The sequence below is a fragment of the Epinephelus fuscoguttatus genome, linkage group LG22 (genome assembly GCF_011397635.1).
Source record: "Epinephelus fuscoguttatus linkage group LG22, E.fuscoguttatus.final_Chr_v1".
Lineage (NCBI taxonomy): Eukaryota > Metazoa > Chordata > Actinopteri > Perciformes > Serranidae > Epinephelus > Epinephelus fuscoguttatus.
Genome location: NC_064773.1, coordinates 17,084,438 through 17,108,195, shown reverse-complemented (window position 1 = coordinate 17,108,195; position 23,758 = coordinate 17,084,438). Strand labels below are relative to the sequence as shown.

The window sequence follows — 23,758 nt, the reverse complement described above, 5'->3', positions numbered from 1 at the left end:
ACTCCGGCTTCCTCCCACAGTCCAAAGACATGCAGATTGGGGACTAGGTTAATTGGTGACTCTAAATTGTCCGTAGGTGTGAATGTGAGCGTGAATGGTTGTTTGTCTCTATGTGTCAGCCCTGCGATAGTCTGGCGACCTGTCCAGGGTGTACCCTGCCTCTCGCCCGATGTAGCTGGGATAGGCTCCAGCCCCCCCGCGACCCTCAAGAGGATGAAGCGGTTAGAAGATGAATGAATGAATGAATGAATGAATGAGAAAAGAAAGAAAGAAAGAAAGAAAGAAAGAAAGAAAGAAAGAAAGAAAAACTAGGGGAAAATGCCCCACAAAATGACATTCATAATTATTATCATTATATATTTATAATTGTTATAATTATACATTTAATTAAATTTAATTTAATCTTATTTTATTTTAGCTATATTATTTTTTCAGGTAATTTCCTGTTTTCATTGCCTTCTTTTCATGTTTTTGAAAGAAAGTTTCAAAGGGTTAAATAGTCTGTTTATCTTTGCACCTCTAGTCTGCACTTTTACATTTTTAATGGTGATTTTTTTTAAAAAAAAGTAAATCATTTAGTAATTAATTTGATATATTTATATCTTTGTTTTTCCTTTTACTTTTTTCTGTATCCTGTAGTATGTTTTATATTTTGAATACTCTATAAAGCACTTTGAATTGCCCTTGTGTATGAAATGTGCAACTATCTAAGCCACTATCTCCCAAAAAAATCTCATAATTTCCTTCCATGAATGATAGATGAGATTTTTGTTTTACTTTGATAGGACGCCTCACTTCCGGTATCACCCGGGTTACCGCTGGCTACATTGACACGAGCAACGTTTGTGTGAAAGATCTGCTGTCGCCTTGTCGAGTCATCGCCAGAGCAGAGCAGCGAGCAGACGGAGCCGCCGTCCTATGGCTTGAAAACGGGGAATAACTGTGGATCACGGCGGGTTTATTACGCCACACAAGCCAAGAGGAGCGACACGGCGGTCACGGACACGGACTGGATGTTGACGCGGATGTGGATATAGCATCTTTGAGTGAGACCGTTGCCGTTTCGGTCGCGGTTGCAGACCCGGACACAGACAGCACGGAGACAGACAGAGGAGAAGTACCAGAGCCGCCGCGACACCAGCGAGCGAACTTGGCTTCTCTGCCCGGTGGGAGGTGTCTGTCTGTCGGCTGCTGCTCACACACCGCCTCGCTGTTCGGACACGGTTGTAGCCTAGCTAAGTTATGTTTCTGTAAATAGCTTCTTTCTTTTTTTTCGGGGTTTTCGACAACCAACTGTGGCTTTAATGTGACGCACTATACTGACATTTGTGGTGCTGTCGGAGCGGACCCCCTCTGCAGAGGAGTTACAGGCTTTTAAATCAAGTTTTTTCCTCCATATTTCTGCAGTGCCAACACAGCCCACACCAATGTAAGAGGTAACGGTGCATTTATTGTTTTATTATAACGCTTTGTACAAATCGTGACTGGTTATTGCTTGTGTCTGGTTGTTGCCTGTGGGCAAAGTTAGCTGCATAGCCTCGTTTGAGTTCCTCAACAGGCAGCAGCGGAGCCCTCACTGCACGGTCTGCTGCTCAGGTTGCCTTCAAAGCCCACTGTGCAGGAGACTGTGCATGGCTTTGCACTTTTTACAGCACAGTCGGTCACTTTCACACATATTTATTTTAAGATTCGCAATGTCACATAACTTAAGTGTACGTTGTGTGACAACTTAGCCCATATCAGCAGTGAGCTTTAACGACTCTCATGCCTCTTTAATTGCTCCTGTGCTCACTTTAACAGGATGAACACCTTTTCTTCATTAAGTTTTAATGAGCCGAGCTTAACGAATGGAATCCATTTAATTGTTGGCATTCACCGCTGATGTGCTGCTGATAACACATCCCTGATTATTTAATTTGAATTCTTTTTTTTTTCTTTGCAAAGATTTGTTTTTATTAACAGATGCTCAGATTACAGTGCAGGAGCAATGCCACAAATGTGTCAAAAAGATTATTTATTATTTATTTACTGTTTTAAAAGGACTAAGAAACATATCCAAATACATAAGAGGAAAAAAAAAAAATATATATTAGATATGAGGATACAAGATTTTGTTTTTATTAACAGATGCTCAGATTACAGTGCAATTCCAAAAATCTGTCAAAAAGATTATTTATTTATTATTTTAAAACGTAAAAGTAAAAGGACAGAGATACATATCCTAAATAAATAAATAAGAGTAAAAAAAAAAATGAATTAGATATAGGGATACTATTACTGATAATTCTAATATTACATTAGCCACCTATTTATGTCTGAAAAGTTAGTTTGACCATCCAGTTTTGGCCATGCTTGAATGTTTGTACATTATATTTTGCATTTTGTTAACACAGGGAAATGACACCTACAAAGTAAAGTATCTGTAAAACCAATGTTTCTCTCCAAAACAGAATAAAATTATATAAAAGTAAAGGACAAAGATTCATATCCAAAAACAAACGAGGCAAAAAAAAAAAAACCCATGAAAGATATTTAAATTAGAAATAAGGATACTATTCCTTACATAATTTAATGCTAATTCTAATATTTTTAACACTAGCCATCTATTTATATCTGAAAAGTTACTTGACCATCCTGTTTTGGCCATGCTTGAATGTTTGTACATTATATTTTGCATTTTGTAAACAAAGGAACTGACACTTGTAAACATATGGTATCAGTAAAACCTGTTTTTCTTTCCAGTAAGGAATAAAATTATATTTTTGGGGCTATTTCGCCTTTATTGGACAGGACAGACTTAGTGTGAAGGGGGGAGAGGTTGAGGATGACATGCAGCAAAGGGCCGTGGGTTGGATTTGTCATATGTGGGGCGCCTGCTCTACCAGGTGAACTCGTGGGTGCCCCGGGGTTAAAATTTAGCTATAAAAGCACAACTCTGATTGGTCCAAGCGGCACACCTGTGATAGCTATGTTCACCTACCTGCCGTGGGAAAATCGGTCAACATTCATGGTAATTTAAATAATAATGTTGCATACTTTACCTTCAAATTATACCAGGCTATTACTGCTGTTATTATAAGTTTTTAAATGAAACTTTAATTTGCTGTTTTGGTTGTTTTTTTTCTCGCTGCACTTATGTCACACTCTATAAGGGAGAGGAGCTGCACCTCACAACACCCCCTAGCTGTTGTGAGATCACCATAAAAACATCTTCTCATAGCTCACTTCTTAAATCAGCTACATGTCTTAATCACGACAACAAAAGGGCACATGATTTTCCACCTGCAGCAAACAGTTGAGTGAATGACTTCTCTTAACCCCTGGAACAGACAGGTACTATTAAATGCCAAACAGGGATAACCTCAGGAGCAATCTAAAACCGGTTCATCACACATCATACTACACATACTAAAACACCATATAAAGCTGAACAGGGTAGATTTTCTCTTAAGGAGAGGTAGAAACAAGCAGGTAAATTGCACTTGGTGGCTTTAAGGCAGTGTGACCTCCTTAGTGCTAACCCTTCACCCACTTCTCTTAATTGAGACACTATACAGTAGCCTGTGGGCGCCAAATGAAACCTTAAGGATGAATTTAACCCAGTGAGATTTAAAAGTATTATCTGAACAATAGCATGTGTCATTTTCTGTATTTGCAGACAAATTTGACTCTTTAATGTATGATCCTTTTGGCTCTGATTATGAGATATAAAGCAGTTATACACCATCTGGGTTGACGCATGTGTAATTGGTTATTGCAGTTCACAGACACAGTTATAATATGTGCAGAGTCACTTAGTGCCGTTTAAATCTCCATTCATAGGGAACAAATTTAAAGGAGCAGTGTGTAGGATGTAGCAATTTGCAGTCAGCTGAAACTTTTTCTGTGTACCAAGCGTGAACTCATGGTTAGGATTGCTTCACCATTCAGGAGGTTTTTACCGGGAGCCGAATTATCTGCAGAGGTCTCTTCCTCTCCAAAATAAACAGACCTGGTGATTTAAACTGGTTAAAACACTGAATAAAGCAGTTTCACGTTAAAATAATTAGTCTATTTTTCAACAGTGTTTGGCTCTTTGCAGTGGGGCAGTGAACTGCGGTAGCAGTCACCAAAATGTGATCATCCCTTTATAGAGCCAGTGTTTGGTTTGTCCGTTCTGGGCTACTGTAGAAACATGGCAGTGCAACATGGCCAACTCCATGGCAAGGACCCACTCCTCATGTAGATATTAATATCTCATTCTAAGGTAACGAAAACACGGTGATTCTTATTTCCAGGTGATTACACACTAAATAAAATATACCTAATATATTCCATTTCAGCCAGTATATCCCCCTAAATCCTACACACTGGACCTTTTAATTAATCATGACAGAGTCATACACTTGTTCATTTCTGTGGTTCTGTCTCTGTCGCTCTGAGTGCCTCCTCTCCCCTGTCTGCTAAGCTGCTGAATTGCCACAGAGAAGCCTAACCTCGAGGTCAGCGTGGTAGTGGTGACTTTGGGCTAAATTTGGAGCGTGGAGCAATTAGAAGCTCACTCTGCTGCATCACTCCCCTGCATTAACTACACAGGGGCAATTTGGGGGGGAAAGGTTGGGGTGGGATGCAGCTCTGTCTCTCGTTAATGAGCTTGAATTGAAGATTAAAGGTCCAGTGTGTAGGATTTAGGGAGCTATATTGGAAATGGCATGTACTATAATTTTCTTTAGTGTATAATCACCTGAAAGTAAGAATCGACATGTTTTTGTTACCTTAGGATAAAGCGTTTTTATCTACACAGGGAGCAGGTCTTCATCCGCAGAGTCTGCCATGTTTCTACAATAGCCCAGAACAGACAAACCTAATACTGGCTCTATATAGGGGCATTCATGTTTTTGCTATTTTGTGCTGGCCACTGCCCCTCTGTGACTAGAATAACACGTTTTTTCAAATGTCAAGCTACTTTATTAAGTACTTTTACTGCTTTAAATCATAGGGGTCATTTGAGCCTAATAAAATCTCCTGAACGTCTGGATCTCCAGTTATCAGTGACAAAAGGTGAGCACACATTAGCAGATGCTGGGCTAGCGGCACGTCTGTCACACGCAGCGTCGTAAAAACACAGAATCTCTTAACATGAAACTGCTTTAGTCAGTGTTTTTTTACCTGTTTTAATGAGCAGGTCCGTTTGTTTTTGAGAGGAAGAGACCTATGCAGATAATTAGGCTCCTGGCAAAAGTCTTGACAAAACACTCAAGGAAACCTACTTGGCAAATGGGAGAAGTTTCAGCCAGTTGCGGTAGTTTTTTGGGTGCCCAAAGTCTGGCAAAATCCTCTAACAGCGAAATCTAGAATAATGACTTGCCTCAGAAAGCCCTTTAATGAATGTGAATACTCTCTTTTTTGGTGCATGAAACTCTACTTCTTTAGTTTCACTATTTTAGTCCTTCCCAAATTGTTTTGGAAAAGAACATCCAAATGAGGATATGATCTCTGCTTCGGGGTTAGAGGAGCTGACAGATGTGTCAACTGCACCCAAAATTGTGGCAGCATTTGGCTGATTTTTATTCCCCACCCTGTCTCTGTCATTCATCCTGCTGATCACTGGCCAAACGCTGGTAAAATGTTACAGTATCTGGCAGCTTGGATGTGCTACCAGTCACTTTGGCAGGGGGTATCATTCGGGGGTCCCTTGATGTCGGCTGGTTCAAATGTCAAGTGAAAGCAGATGGTGAATTTTGTGATTTATGGTCAGATATTTAAAGAAACTATAGTTTCATCTTACAGGTCTGTCCCTTCTCTCTTTTTATTTCCAGTGACAAGGGCCGAAGCAGATCAAGCTGGGCCAGGCTAGGCCAGGCTAGGCCAGGCTAGGCCTACCTAGCCCTCTGTCTGGCCTTACCAGACAGGCCAGCGACCTCTCTAGGGGAGTCCTTTCTTCAGCGAGCAGAGCCGCCTGCTCTTACAGAAGCTTCACCAGACCTCCAAATCGAGCTGTAACGGATTGGATTCCAATCATATTTTCCTTTATCAGCCTTTGGGAGGCCACGCTGGTCTGTTATATCTCCAGTCCTTCCATGTCGTGGATGTCCCTCTCTGGATGTTGGCAACAGGATGGATTCGGGTGTTAATTTGACGGTTGTCACCACATTGCAGTGCTTGCACCCCCCCTCCTTTTACTGGCTTTCATCCCTTCCCTCCCCAATCTTTAAGCAAAAGCCCCTGCCTCTCTCCTGGGGCTTCCCTGAGCCCTGCACAGAAGGGCCTTGTAGGAACTCCTGGTTGTCTTGTTGAAGCACTTGACATTGCGAAGCGAAAGTAGAGTTACCCATCCCTTCTTTTTTTTCTGAAGTTGCATCTGAGGTTATAGGGCTTTCATTTGAAAAAAAAAAAAGAGCCTGCTAGTAGAGATTTGTCTCGTACACATAGGTTGGTGTGATTACTCAGATAAAATAAGTCCTTATTTATACGTACAGAATTCCTTTGTTGTGGTCTAAGCCTCGTGGAAGAATGTCTGAAAGCAACAGCAAAGCAGTGAAATTCATTGCCCCGACCCCCCCCCCTCCCTCTGCTTCCCCCTGTCCATCACCCCAGACCCCCCATAAGAATGTGAACGGCTCTGCTAGTTCAGACTCGCATGTGGTGGAGAAGCTCAGCGGACACCCAGAGGTCCAACGTCGGCGCCACACCATGGATAGAGACTCAAAAATAGCCGAGCACCGTTTCTTCCGCCGGAGTGTCATCTGTGACTCCAATGCCACAGCTCTGGACCTGCCCAGCAAAGCAGCTGTGATACTCACCTCACCACCGGACTGTGAAGGGCCTCCCACCTTCTTCCCTCCACAACCCTCGGGTCCTGGACCTGGGGTTTGCGAAGTTGAAGGTGGGGAGGTCCAGAGAGGTCCCTACGTGCAAGGCTTGGCCCTTCAACCTGGTCTTGGGCTCGTTGGGGCAGTTGCAGAGGCGCAGATAGAAGATGCCGAGGAAGTTTTTAGTGAGAGCAGTATCACAGTTCCTGTTCCCACCAGCAGTATTGTTAAAGAGCAGAGCGCAGAGGGGGTGGTAAAAGAGCCCAGCCCGACAGTATTGGATGTTACTGAGAAAACAGCAGGCAAACAGCCTGACGTCACATTGCGTCCCAGAGGGTCGGAGGACACACAACAGGTAGCAAAAGACGGGAAAGCGACAGAACATGTGAGCAGTCCGACCGAGGAGAAAGAGAAGGAGACGGAGGAGGAGAAGGGGCTCGCCAAAGCACGGGCGGAGCAGAGGGAGGCCGAGAAACGAGTACAAGAGGATATAGAGGAGGTGGAGACAAAAGCTGTGGGGACTTCACCGGATGGGCGCTTCCTAAAATTCGACATCGAGATCGGAAGAGGGTCGTTTAAGACCGTGTACAAGGGCCTGGATACAGAGACTACTGTGGAGGTGGCGTGGTGTGAACTCCAGGTGAGTCCAGACTCAGAAAGCTGTCACCTCTTCAGCGTCTATGCTCTGTCTCCTACTGATTTTCTGGCTTTAATTACATGTCATTACGTCCCTGAAGTGTCTTAATTCCACCCCAGCAGGTGCTGAATTTAACTTCTTTGTATTATTTCTCGCACGTCCTATTTTTACCTTTGTGATATATGAGAACTTCCAGTGCGCCCAGATGCTATCTGTAGACACGAGACAATCACAATCTGATTGAGATTGCGATACTGGTGCAGATTACATCCTGGCTGAAGTTGATGTTTTGATTTTTGCTGCATCTCATCAAAAGCATGACTAGTGTAGAAGGGCTGACGTCCTACCAGCAGGCAGCAAAGTGCAACAGAGGGGAAACATTTCATTCGGATGTTTCCTATAAACAAGATGGTTGTCTGTTATTTGAAGCAGCAACAAGGTCGCTCATGCTCAGAGCTTTGGTTTGCAACAATTTGTCTCACTTTTAAGTTGAGTTTAACTGCACATTTCCCTTTTTGGTTGTGTTGAGTTGAGGTTGTATTTCACTGTATGTGGATGTGATGCCGTGTTACACTGACATCACAACAGCTGTCATATTTGTTTCCCAAAGATGCTCAGACTGTTATTTTTGCCCGTGAGTAATGGATTCTATGTCTGGAAAATATTTGGTTGGCTTGTTGTTGTGTTTTTACAATATTGACCTGTACCTTTAGCAGCTCCTCGGCCAAATACGTAAAATGTTGAAACACAGTCTTGAGTTTTGGTCACTGTGATTTTGCAGGATTGACAGAACAATCTGGCAAACTAAGGAGGTATGGTGCAACTCTTGTGCGTCACTGTGGCTCAGACTTTTGTTATTACTCACATTTTTGTTTTTTTCATTGCCACATCCCTGCAGTTCACCTGCTCACAGTCTCTGGTATTAACGGTTGATTTTTTTGAAGTGTATGTGAACGGATGCTGTGGTGCAACCGGCTACCGCTACCACGAGTTGCATAAATGACTATTAAATGAAGGAGAGGATGTTGAACATTAAAGGCATGATAAATAAGTGTGAATCTGCAGGTTTGATTTCCTGATGTGCTGTTGCAGCTTGATATCTGTAGAATGTAGGATGAATTTGCAGGACAGTGTGTCCTAAAAGGTAGAGAAGTTAGCTTATAAGAGGAGACTTCCTTGTCAAAATCCCCAGACTGTCTGGGAAATTCAGGGTACTGAAAGTGAATAAGCAACACTGGTGCATCTCTCACCCACTTGTCCCAGTTAAAGTGACCTTGAGCAGGGCAGATCACTTCCCTAGTTGCTCCAGTTTGGTGTCTCTGTGGTTATAACTAGACTGGTGACACAGGGCAGCAGCTCTCAGTCTGTAGCTACACAAAAGCTAACAAAAAAAAGGCTGCATCTTGCACACTGTGTGAAACATGAGACAGGATGGCACACAGTTCACCACAGGATGCTGTTGCTACATTACGTTGCACTGATGCAACTTCTGCAGTGAGTGTGCGAGTGTCTTGGAGCGATAGAGGGTTAAAAAGTGCGAGCAAGAGACGTGAATAGGAGTTAGATAGGTGTTGTTGGGAAAGGTGAGAGAGCGTCTTTGCAGCTCGCCTTATTGACAAGCACTCACAGAGACAGTGCGTTCAGTAGTTGGAGATGTAGAATAACAGTCAGTCATATGACACTCGGGGCACTGACTGAGCTGAGGTTTTAGTGGAGGAAGAAAACAGTGACATGGACTCATGTGGAACTGCTTGCCCTGATGAAACACTTGGTGCTGCGCCAGAAAAACAAATTCACAAGATTCAATTTTTACTTTTATCTTTTATTTGGCAGTTTTATTTTCACAGACTGACAGGAAATATGAGGCAGAGGGGACAACACAATTAGCCACATACTGAGGATAATCTGTAATACGTCAGAAATCAAGCAGATAAGATGATATATTTCCCTTGTGAACTGAAAGGTGAGGGTAGCTGAGGCTAGTTTTTGGTCCCTGCTCCATCTTTCCAACCTACTATCGGTAAATTAATTAGAAGCCAGAAAAGTCAAACGAGGTGAGACTGTGTAAGCAGTTGCTTTCTGTGCAAATCTGTTTGTGTCTCTCAGTGTGCAATTATTTCCTGTGGGGCTGCAGAGTTGTTTTCCTGTCCTCTCCATCACAAGATGCTCCTCGAGTCCTCCTGAATCCCAGGAGCTAAAATCAGCTTCGCTTGATGCCCCGCGTCAAGGAAACGCCGGCGTGTTTATGAGAAAACAACTGCTAACCTCTGTCCAGCTCTCTCCCTGCCTCGTCCTTTCTCTTTCTGTCCTTCTTGCTCATCAGAAAGAGGAACCCGAGTGATTTCCGACACTGATCTGGGTCTTTATCGGGTCAGATTCTGACCTCAGATTGATTTTGATGTTGATTTAAAAAGGTTGTGATATGGTTAAATAATCAGAGGATAAGCTGGCTGATACATGAGTGATTTAATACAAGCGTGTTATTCAATACGCCCTGGATTACAAGAATGAAAAGTCCCATTAAACATCGTATACTGCGCGTGTTATATAAGGGCATTGAAGGCCTGCGGTGACTTGGCTATATGCATGCAGAGACAAGTACTTTTTTCTACAGAGGCTGGGCTGTAATCCTGTGAATGTGTGTGTGTGTGTCAAAGATGACTGAGCAACTGCTGACATGTGGCAGAATGGTGGGAGTAAAGTTACACACACACACACACACACACAGATGCACACGTAATAACCAATCACATTCACTCACTGGGTGGGCATGGGAACTAGAGATCTGTGGGAGTCGGGATCATCTGGAACTTGTCAGTTTTCTATACGTGCAAACGTGTGTTCATGTAGGTGTGTGTGAGTGTCTGTCCATCCCCGTGACTCACCGTAATACGCATATGTTTAAAGTCTTGTGTTTGTGTGTTTCAGAGGGAGATTCGGGGGTTACGTCTTTACATTTTTTGGCACCTGATCCAAAGCAGGTTAACCTCTGTTTCCCTTTAAGAATTTATAGATGGATGGAAACAGAGGAAGAGGAATAAGGAGGGAGACTGAGCAGATTGTTTGCTTAAGCTCTAGTGAAGGAATAGATTGATGAACAGATAGAGGGAGCGCGGAGAAAGAGGAGGAAGGTCACTCAGTAGCTTATCTTGAGGGGCCTCTTTAGACTGGACGGGAGATGATGGATGGGCAAGAAGAGGCTGACGCAGGTCTCCTGGAATGAGAGAGAATGGAGAAGGACCAATGTTTGGGATCAGTTTCATCTTGACCTAGTATTATCTGCATCTTTGTGGCTCATGAAATGGTGAAAGAGGTGAATCAGATTTGGGATGAAACCATCATCCCTCAGCTTCTCGGATTTAAAGTTGACTTAATATGCTCATCGCAGGTTCATACTTGTAATTAAGGTTTCTACTCGAACATGTTTCTGTGCTGGAACACCTGTATTCACCCTCTGTCTCAAATGCTCCGTTTAGCGCCAGCCTCTTTGTGCCCCCTTTCTGAAAAAGCACAGTGTGCTCTGATTGGTCCGTGTCTAGGCGTCTGCACCGGCATTGCAGCCTGAGAATGACTGTACCGGAGAATAGCGTCACTTTCTACAGTGAATAATCACTAGTAAAAGCGTCTCCTCACAACCGGACATGTTCCAGCAGGAGTATGATACAAAATCGGGGAGAAATTTATAACATCATCAACCAAGATAACATGATTCTCTGACGTTAGCATGTAGCTACGTAAAGTTAACACTTGCCTGGAGCAAATTACCATATAAAGAAATGTGGCATAGTGTGAAATCATACTGTAGCCAAAGTAGGAAAAACAGAGTGATGAAAACGGTAGGAAAGCTGAGGATTTATGTTTATTTGTCCTTTATTGTAACACTATATATAAGACGCAAAATACAGGAAAGCACAGTAGATCCCCTAAACGATTTTTTGGGGATTGGCAGTGGTCGGTCAGACCAAACAAGCAGTTTCATCGCAGTAGCAAGTAGCACTTGAGGACAGCAGTGAGTTGTCAAGCTCACAATCAAAACAGCTTCCATCAAGTGACAACACATTTGCATACATGCTCCATGAAATTGGGATAAAGTTAAGAGAGTGAGTCAACTACGAAGAAAGGAGAAGTGGGGCAGGAAAGGAGAGGAATGAAGTTCTAAAAGAGGGACAGGGGATGAAGGGAGGAGGGGTAAAGGTCAAAGTTCAGGTCCCTTGTGTCTGAGGCAATCGGCAGGAGCCTGCCCAGGGTTTACTACTTTTGGTAGAGGGGATGGACAGAGATGTGTAAGGGGGAAAAGGGGCAAAAAAAAATGAAAGAAAATGTCATTTGAGAACTTTTGGAGGGCATGTGGTCGGAGGAGATTAGGAGGAGCAGGATGGAGGCAGTGGGAAAGACCAGGAGCAGAAGTTAAAGGAAGAGGGGAGGTGATCGTGGCGGGAGTTCAGTGACAGAATAGAGAAACGGGAAACGTGGGGTTGGAGGGAGGGTGGAAAAAGTGGGAGAGAAAAGACAAAGGAAATGAAAAGCGAGGAGAAGGGGGAGGGAAAGGAGCAGAGGACGGAAAAGAAGAGGGACCCCCGAGTCTGTGTGTGTGTGTGTGTGTGTGTGTGTGTGTGTGTGTGTGACCTTAGGCTCTTAGCTCCACTGGCACTCAAAGACCTTGAAATTTCTCTCTCAACAGCAACACAAGGCGGATTAGCCCCCTCCTCACACACACACAGATACAAGCGTGCGCGCGCGCACACACACACACACACACACACACACTCGCTTTTGGGGCTCCGAGGCTCTCCTCCAATAACGGTCATTTAATCGGTTCCTTTGGAGGGAAACTGGGCTCAGACAGCTCTGTTGGAATATGCAAGTATCGCACCAATGCAAAATATTTCCTTTGTTTTTAAAATTTTAAGCAGATTTTATTTTATTTTGCAAACTTTGACACAGCACTACAGTGAAATGTTATACTGCTAAGTCATATCACTGTAGTCTCCTGACATAGACAAAATGACTCATCTAACAGGGCTAATAAATATGGCTCACCATGTCCAATTTTAGCATTGTGGCACTTTGTTTATAGTGATGACCCATTTTAACCTGGTACTGGCCTGAAATCTGTCCATGTGCTGGAAAAAGGCCAGAGGGAGGGAAGGAAAGATCAGGTGCAAACGGAGGGAGAGAGCTGGAGGAAAGAAGAGGACAGTGAGATGTTTGTTGAGAGTGTTTATTATTTAAAAAGTTTTATGTCCCAAAGGCAGTTTCACTGAACAATAGACTGTCTGTTGCAACTTTATCTCAAATTACAAATGCAAACTACGAGGCTTCACCTCAACAAACAAGTATCTGTATACATTTTTGTTAGACGTTGAAAACCAGAGCTTCTCCAAAAATAATATCTTCACAAGCCATAAGCCTGGAGGGGATCATGTGTTAAGGTGTGTGCATTCAGGTGTTTCATGTGTGTTTGCAATTTATCTTGCCAACTACTGGGCCAATCAGTCTAATGTTTTGTGTGCACATTTATGACTGTGTGCTCAAGGACCTCTTGTGGTTGCGGTGATTCATAATCGTATACCATTATTAACTGCTGACTTCTTGCTCTTAACCGTCTAGTAGTGACTGCAAGTTATCCGGAAATCAGCTCGGCTAAAAAAACAAGCTTTACCGTCTGCTGCAAGCCACGTTTAGGCCCTCGTCGTGACTCAGGAACTGACATCTATAGAAAAGTTTGGAGCCATTTGGAACCGGAGAATCTGCAGATTAATTCTCGATCCCGCTTAAGTTAGGCATGATCTGTTTTTGTTATTTTTGCTGCAGTCTTGACCGTTCCACTGAGCGCAGCTCTCTGTGGTCTGCCTGTAACTCAGTTTTGTTTCGTCCTCTGCACGGTGTCATACCACACAGGGAGCATTTCAGGGGCTGATTTGCCTGCCTGATTTTGTAGACTTGCAGATTTTTTTTCCTTGATATTTGTGCTTCAACACTCATGAAGTGAGTAGGCTGTTAAATTATTTCTTTTTTGTCTGTTTTGGACAAAGCAAGTTTATTTCAGTAGCACATTTCATAGCCAAAGGTAATTCAAGGCAGTTGTGCTTATTGTTGTTGTTTCCTGCTTCTTGTGTGGTAGCGTTCAGACAAAGTTAACACTTTTAAAAGTCCAGATATTAATAAGTGGACCTTGAACTAAATACTAAGGAGAAATCTGGACGCCGTGGCTGGACTAGGTGGGAACCACTGCTCTAAAACAAGCTGTGGTGCTTCTGCTGAAATACAACAACTGTCTATAGTGGTCGTGATAAGCTCAGGCTGCTACTGAGTGCACATTTCTAGTTATTATTATTGTTATTTTCATGGGCATAAACCTCCCTGACACCCGGTTTCCAAGCTCAAATAACACAGTTGCAGTTAGTGAAGTGCTACCTGCAAATATTTTGAGTTGAGGATGATATATGCTCATGCAGATGTATGAAATAGAGTAAAAGCTGTATCCTGTATTTTGCTGAAAGATAAATATCCCCAGATTACTCCAGGGCAGCAGAGCTGAGGTGAAACAGTTAGACTTTCCAGAGGTTCAGATTTCCCTGACATAACAGCACACTGCAGCTGTGTCAAGCCTTTGGCAGAGGCCGGCTCTTACTGCTGATTGATTTTGAAGTTGCTATAAAGTAGTGTTAGCCACTTCCTAAAACACACACACACAACATACACAGTTTGCAGTTCAAACATTTTTCTCATAAAATGTTTTGAATGCTGTATATGAGGTCATGTGTGTGTGCAGTGGGGGTGTGTCTGTGTGTACACATACTGCAGCTAGCTTTGTGGATTGTTAACTTATTCATTTGGCTGAGCCTCGCTGCAGATGAGCTCAGCTGTTTAATAATACAGAACTTAAAGTGGAAATGTTTTTTAATCTTGCAGGATATTGCCTGTGTTTTTAATGCGACCAACAGACGGACGGTTTTGAGGACTGAGGCGTTCAAGAACCACCTGAAAAGAGAAATTAAATCTGGAATGAGCATTTTCCCTGCTTTGGTCAGGAGGATGGAAAATCCCCACCAGCCACGAGACCGCTGTTGGTAAATGGAGTAGGTCTGTGCAGATCGGCTATCAGTCATCATGATAACATCACTCATAAAGCTGTTATTCTTCTCCACTAAGTCCAGCCATAAAACTGGTGAAGGCTGTATCTTAACTGAGGAATCTAGTGGTCACCGTGGTCAAACAAGTGTACTTCCTGCCATAAAAACTGTAGGAATGACTGGTATTTTACAGAATGTTTTTAATGTCATCATGAAAGTGCAGTACACTTCACTAGCTGCACATTTTACACACACTGAATTCTAACCAATCAAACCCTGACACTCATACATAAACACACAGAGCAAGATGTGTAGCTCAGATATGTAAAAGCCCCAGAGCTCAGGCAGTTGGATTTATTAGTGATAAAACCGGAAAATACCGTGGGCTGAGGTCGCCAAGTGTTCGGCTCTGATGTCGGATAATCTGGAGATGACGCAGGATAAGACGAGGCCACGGAGGAAAGCTCCTTTTTCATTCATTTTATTGCTCATTATAACCCTCAGTCATACTCTGGCTTTGTGTCTGTCCCGCTACAGTTGGTACTCGCGCTCTGCCTCACTCCCTCTGTGTCTCTGTCATGTGTCAGTAACCAGCTGTGGGCAACAAATGAAGGGAGACAGAGAAGCTGACACTTCCTCATATGCAAACTGTCCCTGTACGGTACTTCCTTCCCACCATGCAATGTGTGTATGAGTGTGTGTGTACACCAGAGTTTCCCCGAATGTTTAACTGTAAGGTCAGGCCAAAGTGCTGTTTCAGGATGTGTTATTAGTGGTCAGACCTTCACATAGTGAAAGTGTAATAGCTGTGATAAACAAAATTATGTTGTAAAGGTCCAGTGTGTCGGATTTACGGGGACGTACTGGCTGAAATGCAATATAATGTAATAAGTATGTTTTCTTTAGTGTATAAAATAAGAATCATTGTTACCTGAGAATGAGCCGCATATATCTACATAGGGAGCGGGTCCTTGTCTGTGGAGATCGCCATGTTTCTGTAGTGGCCTAGGACATACAAACTAAACACTGGTTTTAGATGGGGCCATTCATGTTTTTTCGTTGGCCATTGTAGTTAGCAGCCCCTCTGTGACGAGAGCAGAAAACGCTGATTTTTTTAAATGTAAAACTGCTTTATTCAGTGATTTTACCGGTTCAAATCACCTGGTCGGTTTGTTTCCGAGAGGAAGAGACCTCTGCAGATAATTCAGCTCCCAGTAAAAACCTTCTTAACGTTGGGTTCTTAAGTTATCAGAGAAGAAAGGTGACCATGCATTAGTAGGTGCTGGGCTCGCGGCCTGTCTGTGATGAGCCAAAAAGCATCTGAGAATTCAATTCAATTCACTGAAACTTTATTTATCCTGAAGGAAATTTTTGTGAGTGCTTCAAATTACAGTAACACTAAGTACAGTAAACACAATTTCAACGATTCACAACCACTAACTACCCAACAGCCAGTGGGTTCCCCGGTTCAGGGTCACTCACTGGGCCCAGTTTTATAACAACAGAGTATTAAATAGATGGCAGAATATACAAATAAATGTGTTCTCTAGGAGCAAAAGCAAAAATCAGTGCCTAAAAGTGAGTTACTAAAAATGAACTAAAATGGTATAAACAAAAAAGCCTGCACCGACTATTCGATGTTATATTAGTTTTAATTACCTGGTATATTTGTTTCAGAGAGGAAGAGACTTCTGCGGATAATTCGGCTCCCAGCTAAAACCTCCTGAACAATGAACACTGCAGGAATTCTAACTGGAAGAAGTTTCATCTGGCTGCACTTTGCAATCCTCACCACTAGATGCCACTAAATCCTCCTGAATCTTTTACACTGTTCCTTTAAAGTTGCGCACAGTGTGTGGAGTCCTGAGAATAAAGTTAAAAATACTGCATGTCGTCTAGACCCTCCACCCATGGGAGCGAAGCATTTATCACACACATAAATCTGACTTGATAGCGTTCGGGGATATGTGTGCTAACAGTTTAGTTATGTGTGTGACAGTGTGTGTGTGTGTGTGCGTGTGCTGAGAATGAAAGATGACTGAGCGTTCTCCCTCCCACTTTGTGTGTTTATTTAGAAAGAAACAAGAAGGAAGTGTAATCCTCAACACAGACTTTGTGAGCGAGTGTGTGTTTGTGTTTTATGCAGAGAGCTGAAGATGCTGAAGTGTTTTGGCACCTTTTTAAATAAAGTCATCCAGCGAGTGAAAAGAGCTGAGTGCGAGAATGAGAGGTGCTTTAGAAACTGCTGAGGGTGAGCGTCACACGTCTACTGTATCAGTATGTGTGTTGATAAGCTTATTACTGTATTTTATGATAATTACAGTGCAACTTAATTGCAAACAGGGTGTGTGTGTGTGTGTGTGTGTGTGTGTGTTGACTCATGGAAAATCAATGTGTGCTTACAGCTGATGTAGAGATTTTGTGTGAAGGGGTGAGTCGGGGACATTGAATGCATCAGGCAGATGTTAGATGACTTGCACAGTGAGACATGATGACATAGCTTAACGCGCACTCTCTGTTTTTCTATTCTCTCTCACGAGTTCTCGCTTTCGTCTTTCCGCCTCAGCGTTACTCCTTCCAATCACATTCACTCCTCCCTCTGTTTATCTCCTCCATCTATCCGTGCTCTTCTCATTATTTTTTTCCTCTCTCTCATCTGTTTCTCTCTGCGTCTTAATCCCCACCTCCTCCCCCGACGTCTCTTTCCCTCCCTAAATTTCACACTTTTTTTGTCTGATTCCTCTTTCCCTGCTGCTCACTCATTCCCTCCATCATTGATCTTTTTGTAATCTCCACTTTGAAGGTTATTATCGAGGCATCTCTGATGTTGCATTGATGAGAGGAAGAGAGGTGCAAAGGCGATACATATTGTGTGTGCAGCTTAACAGGACCTGCATTTGACCCTGCAACACCTCATATTCAGCCCTGTCTTCAAGGAAGCTCTGTTGTAATTTGGACATAACTGACTGCAACTTTGATTCAACCTCTCGCGCACGCACGCACGCACGCACGCACGCACGCACGCACGCACACAGTAGCCTGACTAAATGCAAGTGTGTGTCTGATTAGCAAAAAGTGGGTTATTGTTTTTCCACTTTTCATATATTTTCTCTGCCAGGAAACTGCACAACAATACTGACATTGTGAGAATAATCACTTCCTGGAAATTCCGAGCCACGATTGGCCGACAGCTGCGGATCAGAGGCAGGGGATTGGGTCACGTTGTTTTGAGCCAGAAATGACAAATCTGGGATCAGATGTACAGCTTCTGCTTTCCCAGACGAGACTGAAACTGCAGCAGATGCAGCAAGCAAAACCTGAGACACCATATCATAAACTGAAAACATTACTAATTATCTTGAAACTGTGATGACAGGATAGACATTCTGTGTCTGGATAAAGTGCCTCTCATATATAAAATGGCACCAGTCTGCCCAGTTTCCCCAGACAGTCAACGTGGCTCTGGTTGAAATAAAACCCTGAGTATTTCAATAACAGGGTGTTGCTTGTAACTACAAGAATAATGGAAGAGTACATGTTTTTACACATAAACTAAATGAAACTTAAAATGCATCTTGGGTGATCTGATCACAAGTTGACAGCTCAAAGTCTGTTCACACCTGGCATTATAATGTGTCTCCACATACGTCACAAGTGAGCACTTGTGATCGGTTCTCACTTCTCACTTTGTTTGCAAATGAACACGTGACTCATTTCTGAGACAGTCTAATAGCTGCAGCTGCTGTGTTAAGCTGAGTTCAGACCAAAGATTCGTGACAAGGCGAAACTGTTTTAGAACGTTGCGGAGAAAAGTTGCAGCGGTGTGAACTGGCCGATTTGAGTTCAACTTAAGCTGGCTGCTGGTGTCACCTGCAACTCAGCTGGACATATCCCTGGTGACTGGTTTTAGAACGTTAAGCACATTACCTGTTTCAACAGCCAACTGGCTTGTAGTGAAGTCCACTAGTCAAGTCAAAATGACCGCCGACAGCGTGTGCTCCATCCCCGCCAAGCCCTCTTTTTCCGTGTGTTCCGATGTTGGACAGTGCCCCCCCACACACACACATTCTCACTGACCAACTAATTGGCACTGCTTACATATATTATTGTGCCGTATTTATTACGAATACAGCCCATCTGATGCTCATTTTTTTTTTCTGTTTTTCACTGTTTCATCATCACTACAAATACAGCTGTAGCTAGTATCTCACTATCCTCATTCATATTTTAAGAAGCTTCAAATTATATTCAGCTATAAAAAAAAGACTGAAAAGCTGGAAATCAGAACAGAAGTACAGAGAGTTGTTGCATAGAGATGATACACTGTCTCATCGAGTTGCACTGGCGTGAATCGGCAGGGTTTGAGAACGTTGCTGAATGGCACATTACATGTTTCAATCAATGTCGTTGCGAATCTTTGGCCTGAAGTGGGCTTTAGGCAATCGCTTGACATAGAGTGACTCCAGAGATGGTCCTTCAGCTCTGCGTCTGTGTAGCTGCAGCAACAGAAAGTTTTCTTATTTGGTGGGACGTCAGATAAGCAAGGATGTCAGCTGGCTGTCCTTAAATATGGCCAAGGACATATGATTGTTCACACTGCTGAAAGAAGGCCACTTCTGATTGTGGTATGAGAGATCTGATCTCAAGATGCATTGGTGCGTTCACACCTGGACTTGGAGCTGTGCACTTGTGATCCGATCACCCAGGACGCTTGTTGATATCAGGTGTAAACAGAGCCAGAATTGGAGGTCTGACAAAAAGTCTCTGTGCTAGATGCAAAGACAAAAGTGCAGCAAGTTTTTATGACTTTAATAGCACTCACTAAACTAGCGCTAACATCTGGGCTTGTGCTGACTTGCTCCTGGAGCTGCAGTAATGATGATGCATCAGTAAAAGCAACGACTATGTCATTTAGATTCCATTTCCAAGTGCCATGAAGTCATGTTTGAGAATTACTGTCACCAGACAATAGTGCTGAAATATAGAAGAATCAACTCAAAGTGCTTTATGTCTGGGTGTCTGAGTCTGTTGCCTTTATTTTTCTTTCATCTCCCGTCAGTTCATCAGTTTCTCTGTATTTCATCCACGTGTTCTCTGTCTGCTCACAACCTACAACATTTATTGCAGTTCTGTCTGTAGGGGTTTGTGTGTGTGTTCAAATGGAGGGTCTAGCACGTGTTGTCTGCTGTACTAATTGTGGCCCTTTGATGCAAATGTGTGATTTTAGGGTATATACATTAACCCAACTTAAAATAAAATCTCTTTTCATATCTGAACCACATCACTGTGTCGACAGGAATGCGTCAACACACGTCATTTGACCTTTGTGAGTGTGTGTGTGTGTTTGTGACCTCGGTCGAAAATAGATCCAGTCTCTAAACTGCCAGTCATCTGCATCAGCGTAAAGTGACCTGGGCTGCACATCTAGGCTGCTTGCTCTACAACACCGTGTGCCTGTTTGTGTATCTTTTCTTTATGTGTGTGTGTGTGTGTGTGTGTGTTTAGTCTGCCCTTGCTTTTGTCTATGCACTGACTCTGCACAGATTGTTTAGCTGAGTGTGTGTGGTGCTGCTTAGTCTGTGTACAGAATGTGTGTGTGTGTGTGCATGTGCAAGTGAGCTCCTGTTTCTTTGTGTTGACCTCTTATTCTGTGTGTGTGTGTGTGTGTGTGTGTGTGTGTGTGTGTGTGGGAGGGGGCAGCCCCCTGGTTTCATTGTAGCCCTCCCAGATTCCCCACATTCCAAAGATAAGATGTCATTCCTTATTGAAACAGGGTTTATAATAAATGAATGTGTGCAGGGGAGAGCTCTTGATCTGTGTGTGTGTGTGTGTGTGTGTGTGTGTGGAATGTCTTACAAGCCTGAATCTCTACTCCCGATGAATTAACATTTCATGCCTTTTATCAGACAATGCTACCTTGATTTTTGTGCTCATTGGATTTTCTCTGGATGAAGTTTAAATATTCTGTGTCTAATGATGCTCATGTTTGGTACCCAGCGGACGTCTTGCAGGCTGGAGTTCAGTTTAGCACTAGATGTTACAATCCCTGATGCACATACTTGAGACTGTGAGTGGGAGTAATAGAGCCGTCTGAGGGTCTGAGTGGGAGCCAAAGGGTTAGATGGCTCGAGAAGCAGGAAAGAGCCAAGGTAGATAGAAAAGTAAGAAGGAGCAGAGGGAAGGCAGAGCCAAGGAGAGACGTCTGTGTGGACTGAACTTTGCCCTGCTAGACCGGGCCGTACACTCTCCCTCCCCCTCCTCCCTCATTTTGATGAGGGAAGAGAGGGGAGAAGAGAGCCCGACCACAACCGGTGTGTTTTAAATAACACAAGCTGTGGAGCAGGAACAGAAATCTGTGCATGCAGGTGGGATTTTCCGTCCGGTTGCAAATTTTTTTCCAGCACCGCAGATAAGCAAATTTACACAGTAGGATCAATTTTCATACCACAGTATATGATTTCATGGTATAGTGCTGCAACCCTAGTCTGTAGATAGAATGGCACAGTGAAAGGAGTAAGATCGAAGTATGCAGCCTGTCGCTTTCAGATCTTCATCTAACCGCTCGCTGTGGCTGCTCCCTCTTGTTGCATTACTTCCTGCAATATTTCAAACTGATCTGCTGTCTACAAAGGCTGAAAATGACCATTGTGTTGTTTTGTAGATGAATTGATGAATGAGAGTGGGAACTGCCAAGCTTACTGGAAAACACATTGCATTTCCTGTGGCTACTTCATATGAAGTAACTAGCAGTAACTAGGGCTGCCCCCTAATAGTCGACCAAACGTTTGTCGACCAGAAGGGTCATTAGTCGGCAAGATTTCACTGGTCGCTTAGTCGCTGAAAAAAGACCAAACATGAAACTCTATTAGGAGCTGTGCCTTTTCAAAATAAGTCAAAACCTATATGACCGGACCATGTGGGAATTTAATTTGAAAGGACAGACACAGGAAGTGTCCATGCTCAGCAGTCAGACAGGAGTCAGGTTAAAGGTAAGGTCTGGAGGATTTTCCAGTTGCTGTTGGTAAACACACACTCAAATTTGGCCCCTCCTATCAGGCTTAACTCTCCTGGGTGTACGGAGCCCGGAGGTACGGAAGAAAGCTTCACAGAAGAGGTTCAGGCAAGGCTCGCACTGGTGCACGCTCGGACACGCTTGGGCACGGCACCTGCGATCTCTCATTGGCTGGGGAAATCTCCGCCCAGAAGCGGTCCGAGCTCACAAAAACATCAAAATACAGTTAAAGGGCAGGAGCTCTGCAAACAGAGTCACCACCACACATGAGTAGAAGCCCATAGGCGATGATTAAGCAGGATTTCATTTGTATATGTCTATATTTTGTTTTGTTTGAAAATCCTCCAGATCCTACCTTTAATTTCCAGGGCTGGTACCTGTGGTTATTCCACAGGCTAGTTACTAACATGTCGGGCAGGAAATCCAAAGTGTGGGATCCTTTTGAGAAGGTGAAGGACGAACCCAAGGTGATATGTAAACTCATCTTCATTGGTCGACTACAAACATGACGTATCATCTGAAACATGGAAGTAGCTACATGCCCATTAGCCCACAGCGTCATTAACAGGCGGCTCGCTCAGTGTGTGACGTGCACTTGTAGATAAAATATAGGCCTGCAATACTAAAATTGAAACTGACCTGTCATTACAACCAACCTACATACAAGTACAGTAGCGAAGTACAACAACAACCAGCACACACTCTGAAAAGTATACGCTGGACAGAAAGACAGATTCAAATGATTCTCATTTGTCTTTGATGTACAAAATGTCTATATTAGGAGAGTTCAAGTAAAACCAATTGATGCTCAAGATACAAAAAAACCCCAAACCAACCGAAATGGGTTTACCAGGTTCACTTACGTCTGGAAATAGAACCAAAGGACTGCGAGACAGAAAGAACAAAGTGTCGTATTGATGCGCTCTGTCTGTGTGCGACTGTGCATGTCTGTGTGTCTGTGTTTGTCGCTTGATCACTTTCCCTTCCATCTTGTGTCTCTCCCTGTCTCTGGCTTCCTCTCCCTCCCTCTCTGATTCTCCCTCTCTCCCCTCTCTGCATGACCTTAACCAAAGCCTTTGGGGGGAATAGAGGAGAGAGAGACAGAGACGGAGCAAATAGAGAGACAAGATGGGATTTTTCCCCGTCTCATTTTTTTCCCCCTTTCTGGTCTATAAATAGCGACGGAGCAGCAGAGTGTCATCTGCTGAGCCATAACTGGAGCAGAATGAGTGGAGACTGTGTGTGGCTGCATGTGTCAGAGTGGATATACTGTATGTGTGTCATTGTTATGTGTTTGTGTGTAGGTTCTACTTTCTATTCACCTAAAAATAAAAAGCAGATTTTAAGCTTATAAGTTTAGGTTGGGCAAGTGCTGTTTTTCTGTTACGACGCTGTGCTTAAATCTCCCTTATGAAATATTTAGTCAAGTCGTTTCAGTGTCCCCAAAATCTGAGATAGTATTCATGAGTTGTGATAATGTAGTAAATTTTTTAGGGATTATTAACATAATGTTAGATGGAGGTTTTGATGTTTAATTCAAGGAATATCCCTCAGAAAAAGTGTTTATAGTATTAAATGCTTGGCTTAAAAAGGTGGCTCTCAAAAGTTTGCAGCTTTACTGAGCTGTGTTTGGCATGTTTGCTGATGATAGCAGTATGTATATGAGCATGCAGATGAGCGGTGGTGAAAGGGATTATAGGACTGCAACTGACGATAATCCTCGATTTTGCACAGTGTAGCGTGACGTCTATCTATTCTACGGAGTGCACGTCTGTTTACTTCCTGTCAGCTCTACAGTAATGTTACTTTCACCTCCAACCTTAGTCATCACCTTACATTACTTTTTCATCCCACAGTTTGAAAACGAATTAAATACTTATTAACTGCTAAATGCATCTGTTGCATCTGGTTGCTATGATACAGGATATCTGCATAAGTTCAGATGTCATCACAAGGTAGAGTACTTGCTCTTGGTGTGTTAATAGTGTGGTATTACAGTATTGTGGTTATTGCTACAGCCCCATAGAGTGATGCAGGAATGAGTCCTAAAACCCGCAAATAAGCTAGCATTTATACACTCCTGGTTCCCTCGTCTCGTCTGGGTTTTTTGAATTGGTTTTTGGTTAGGTGCCTGAAGTAAGGTCTGTGGTTAACACACACAAGAGACTTTTAATGTTTAATGTCCTGAATTTTGAAGCTTTTATGTGTCTTAAAAAAGGCAGTTGCAAAGAAGTGGCTAAAT

General features: G+C 43.1%; 1 protein-coding gene across 1 annotated transcript in view; it reads left to right on the top strand.

Moving 5' to 3' along the window:
• The first annotated feature begins 860 nt into the window (after positions 1-860).
• Positions 861-23,758, top strand: part of wnk1b (WNK lysine deficient protein kinase 1b) — a 147,419-nt gene continuing 124,521 nt past the window's right edge. The window contains exons 1-2 of the mRNA XM_049566672.1: positions 861-1,436; positions 5,799-7,431. Of these exons, the coding sequence (XP_049422629.1) occupies positions 6,493-7,431 (939 nt within the window). The 5' untranslated portion in view covers positions 861-1,436; positions 5,799-6,492. The remainder of the gene's footprint in view (positions 1,437-5,798; positions 7,432-23,758) is intronic.